This window comes from Rutidosis leptorrhynchoides, chromosome 3 (assembly GCF_046630445.1).
Source record: "Rutidosis leptorrhynchoides isolate AG116_Rl617_1_P2 chromosome 3, CSIRO_AGI_Rlap_v1, whole genome shotgun sequence".
Taxonomy (NCBI): Eukaryota; Viridiplantae; Streptophyta; class Magnoliopsida; order Asterales; family Asteraceae; genus Rutidosis; species Rutidosis leptorrhynchoides.
In genome coordinates, this window is record NC_092335.1 from 358,196,883 (window position 1) to 358,201,765 (window position 4,883).

The 4,883-nt window shown below is 33.3% G+C and overlaps 1 protein-coding gene across 1 annotated transcript; it reads right to left on the minus strand.

Moving 5' to 3' along the window:
• Positions 1 to 3,183: 3,183 nt before the first annotated feature.
• On the minus strand, positions 3,184 to 4,467 carry LOC139901224 (uncharacterized). Its single transcript, XM_071883954.1, has one exon. The coding sequence runs from the start codon at positions 4,465 to 4,467 to the stop codon at positions 3,184 to 3,186; it is 1,284 nt and encodes a 427-aa protein (XP_071740055.1).
• Between the last annotated feature and the right edge of the window lie 416 nt (positions 4,468 to 4,883).

A 4,883-nucleotide genomic window follows, 5' to 3' on the forward strand; every position in this document is an offset into this window, starting at 1 on the left:
AAAGAATCCCACCAAATCATAGCCCTACCTTTCAGCATTCGACTAGCATACGTTACTTTCAGCTCAGGTTCACACTGACACGCTTCAAATACCCTTTCTATTTCTCGCAACCAATTGAGAGTTACAGTCGGATCAATACTTCTAGAAAACTCAGAGGGTTTGCAATCACAGAAGTTCTTATAAGTACACCTTTTGGGTGGTTGCATGTAAGGTTGATGAAACATTTGCATTTGGTATGGGTTCATCATCATGGGATTTTGGTAAGTAAAAGTGTTTTGCGGTGGCATATAGTATTGGTTAGGTATTTGATTCTGAAACTGGTTCTGGTGCACATTAGGTATCGTTTGGGATTGCGCGGTTGGGAAACCAGGTGGTGTATCATCATTCCCGGAATGCCTCGCTAATTCAAGCTCATTAATTTTGTCTTCAGCCTCTTTTAGCTTGCTTTCTAACTAAAGGATGTAACTATTCTGATCCTCATCTAACTCAACACCCTCTTCTGGTGCTCTGAATGTTCCGGGGTTGGATGGGCCAGTTGCGTTTCTATCAGCCATACCTGTGCTACAAAACAGCTCACACAAAAGCTTAGTGGATAACAGTTAGTTCAATCACAACTAACACACATATATCCTATTTTCACTTAGCCCCCACTCCCACAGATATGTTTGACTTGCCTCAGGGTTTGGGAACAAAGTACGCGCACGTACTTGGTGCCAAACCATGCTCTGATACCAACTTGTAACACCGGCCATTTTTTTTTTAAAACACAGCGGAAGACTTATTAATAAACACACTATAGGTCATGACATTACATTAATCTGAGTAATTAAGTTTACACAACGGTGTTACGTTATTACAAAACATGATTTATACAAAAGACCACATCAGAGTTGGGTTGTCAAACATGTCTTCTGCAACAGCACCCATCCCGACTAGCAGTACCTAAACCTGCAAGGGGAAAATATGTGGGGGATTAGCGCACCGCTAAGTGAATGGAATCTATCTAATAGATATAGCTTAAGCCACACACAAGCTATCTACTAACAACAACACCTGCTAACTACCATCTAGCATACAATAAGACAATACGAGGATCGGCGGCTTGTACGAGCACACGACTCTCAGCTGATCGGGCCTGAGTCTACCGATAGTCCCTGCTACTCAATTCATAATATAGTTATCCAGATGCAGGGGGTGCATATTAGTAGCCTATGGACCCAACCTCCCCTAGGCACGGTTGACCTCATACGGACTCTAACCTCTCCTAGGCACGGTCTCGAGTCCCTAGTATCCCTAGGCCCAACTGGTGCCATTCACACAGTGTACACATAATTCACATACAACATCAGGCATACGATATTATTCTATCATGGTAATTTCTACATTATGCATGGTAAAAGAGTCAACCACAGTAGCATGATATGCTACTTAAACTCTATCCGGAGATAGACCCACTCACCAATTACCAGCAACTGCTCAGTTATTATTTCTGAGCTTCCTCCTTGTCCTTATCTCAACTAGCCCGGGTTTCAGTCTGTTACATTTGTAATTTGAACAAAAAAAGGGCGGCCGAACAAAAATTGTGATATTCGAACAAAAATGTGTTCTACATTTTTGATAGTCGAACAAAAAAATGTAGAACACATGATAGTCGAACACAAATGTGTTCTACATTTTTTAAAATAAAAAAAAAATTTGCTCGACTATGATTTTTTGTTCGTCCGTGTTTTTTATTTTTGTTCGAATTTTAGTGTATTTTGAGTGTATATATATATATATATATATATATATATATATATATATATATATATATATATATATATATATATATATATATATATATATATATATATATATATATATATGGTTATAATCAAGAAGGAAACATTTTTTTGAGGGAAATGAGAGGGGGGGGAGCAAATATTTTTCCTTTTTTGAATTTTTTTTTCAGGTATCAAGTTTAGGTGAAAATATGAAAATTTAAAAAAAAGACACTTTGTGATGAATGTTACTACCTCCGCCTCATTTCAATTGTTCAGTTTTGACTTTTAAGATCTTTTTAACTCAACTTTGACGTAAAATAACTATATTTGTGTTATATATTATTTGATGAAATTTATACTAATGAAAACACATTTAAATATTAATTCATTCATATAAATTTCATCGAATAATGTATAACACATACAAAAATATTATGAGTCAAAGTTTAATACAAAAGACTTTGAAAAATAAACGTAGACTATTGAAATAAGACAGAGGGAGTAATATTTTGGCGGTAAAACGCTCGAAGAAAAAAATAAAAACATTCAATGCATTGAATGTTTTGATTCTGAGTTTATTTGCATCGTTTTGTTTTCATCTTGTGTGAAGTATTTTTTTCGAAATTTAGCCCGATTTAGAGTTTATGGTTTAGGGTTTAGAGTTTAGTGTTTTGGGTTTAGACACTAAACCCTAAACCCTAAACCCTAAATCCTAAACCTTAAACTCTAAACCGTTTGTGTTAAAATATTCAATCTAAACCCTGATATCTTAACCCTAAACCCTAATTTCTAAACATAAAACCCTAATTTCTAAAACCTAATAGCTAAACCTAATTTTTAACCCCTTAATTTATAAACCCTAATTTCTAACTCCTTAAAAAAAAAAACTCAGAATCAAAACATTCAATGCATTGAATGTTTTCATTTTTTTTTCTTCGAACGTTTTACCGCCAAAATAATAACATTCATCACAAAGTGTCTTTTTTAAATGTTCATATTTTTATGTGATCTTGATGCCTGAAAAAAATTCAAAAAAAATTACTTTCCCCCATTTCCCTCCAAAAAAGTGCTTCCCTCTTGATATTATATATATATATATATATATATATATATATATATATATATATATATATATATATATATATATATATATACACACATACACACACACACACTAGGTTTAAGAGCCCGTGCGTTGCACGTTGCAATTAATATTATATCAAAGATAGCGTACGTATAATATTTGTAACATCACATTAAAACATATACTATTTTTCACATATTTGATACGAAATGAAACATATTTAAAAAATAGATTATACTTGGTGGAACTCATAATAATGGAACATAATTCAAATATTTAAAAAAAAATCATTATACATACATAATAGTTCATAGATATCATACAAATGGAAATTATTTAAAACATTTCTTCAATTAAGTCTATAAGTGTTGCAAGACTTCTTTGTATACCACATTTTTTTATTGTGTTGGATAGTTTGTTATCCTTGTCTAAGATTAATATCTTGATTGCTTGGCGATTAGTAACCCGAGATAGTGCAACGTATAGTTGTCCATGACTAAAGATCGTTTTTGGAAGAAATAAACCGACACGCGATAGTGATTCTCCTTGACTTTTATTTATTGTCATTGCAAAGCACACCGACAATGGATATTGTCTTCTTTGGAATCTGAAAGGTATTCTCTTGTCCGTCGGTATGATAAGCATACGTGATAAAGCTGTAATCTTCCCCACGTTTGACCCGGTTAAATTTTTTGCTTTGATGATTTTATCTCGTAATTGAACAATTTGTAAACGTGTACCGTTACACAAACCTCCCGCCTGATCTATATTTCGATGTAACATAACTCGTACACCAATTTTGAGCCTCAGATTATGCTTTGGTAAGCCACCAACTTCAATACTATTTAGGAAATCGGTAGTGTATAGTTCATTATTGAAGTCAGCATCTCTCTGTGACGCACATATACTATCTGAGCTTAAATATGACCTTTCTTCTCCTTCCAAACTCATCATCATTCTATCATTAATGATATTAACTACTTCATGAGTTGGAGTAAGAATTGCACGTTGCTGATAATATTCTGGATTGCCAAGATTAAGAAGATAATCTGGATAAATAGTTGAGATGATAGAACCAATTGGATCATCAAGATCTGTTATCAAAAGATCTTGTGGAATTTCAATATCAAAAATTCCGTCTTCAGATTCACCGACATCACTGTTGCCTATGTTAAGTATCCATTGAGCAAAACTTCTAGTATGGGCATCAGTTTCAATACCACATAATCTCATGTTAACTGTAAGTTTTAAAACAGTAACATAATCCCACAAATAGGAAGAATTTAGAGATGCATCTACTATATCTTCTCTTTTACCTTTTGGAATAACAAGTAATATTTGTCTAAAGTCACCACCAAACACATCTGTTTTACCCCCAAAGAGAGTATCCATACTATCAGGATTGGATGGACGACATATATCATACATAGAACGATCCAGTGCTTCAACGCACATCTTGTTAACCATCGGGGCCTCATCCCAAATAAGCAGTTTTTCCTTCCTAATGAGCTCACCCAATTTGCTGCTTGGAGAAATAGTACAAAATGACTCATCCGTAGGATGAAGCGGTATGTGAAAACGTGAATGAGCCGTCCGACCTCCAGATAATATTAATAACATAACATTATAAAATAGATTATGTTTCTTATATGTGATAAGGATGAAATATATTTAAAAAATAGATTATACTTGATGGATCTCATAATAATGAAACATACTTCAAATATTTACAAAAATCAACATTTAACATACATAATAGTTGATAGACATCATATAAATGAAAATTATTTAAAACATTTCTTCAATAAAGTATATAAGTATTGAAAGACTTCTTTGTATACAACATTTTTTGTTGTGTTGTGTAACGACCCGACCTTTTTCGACTTATGTTTTTACTTGTTGCTTTCACGAAACTGCATATTTGTGCGTACTGTGATAGATTATATTCTGGGATCATTAATTATGTTAATTACTTTCATTAATGCCTTGCAACGTATTTTTAAGTACTTAATTACTTAACGTGATCCTTGATTGCA

Excerpts from the sequence above, each read along its gene's own strand:
- LOC139901224 (XM_071883954.1), bottom strand. The coding sequence starts at position 4,467 with ATGTTATTAATATTATCTGGAGGTCGGACGGCTCATTCACGTTTTCAC.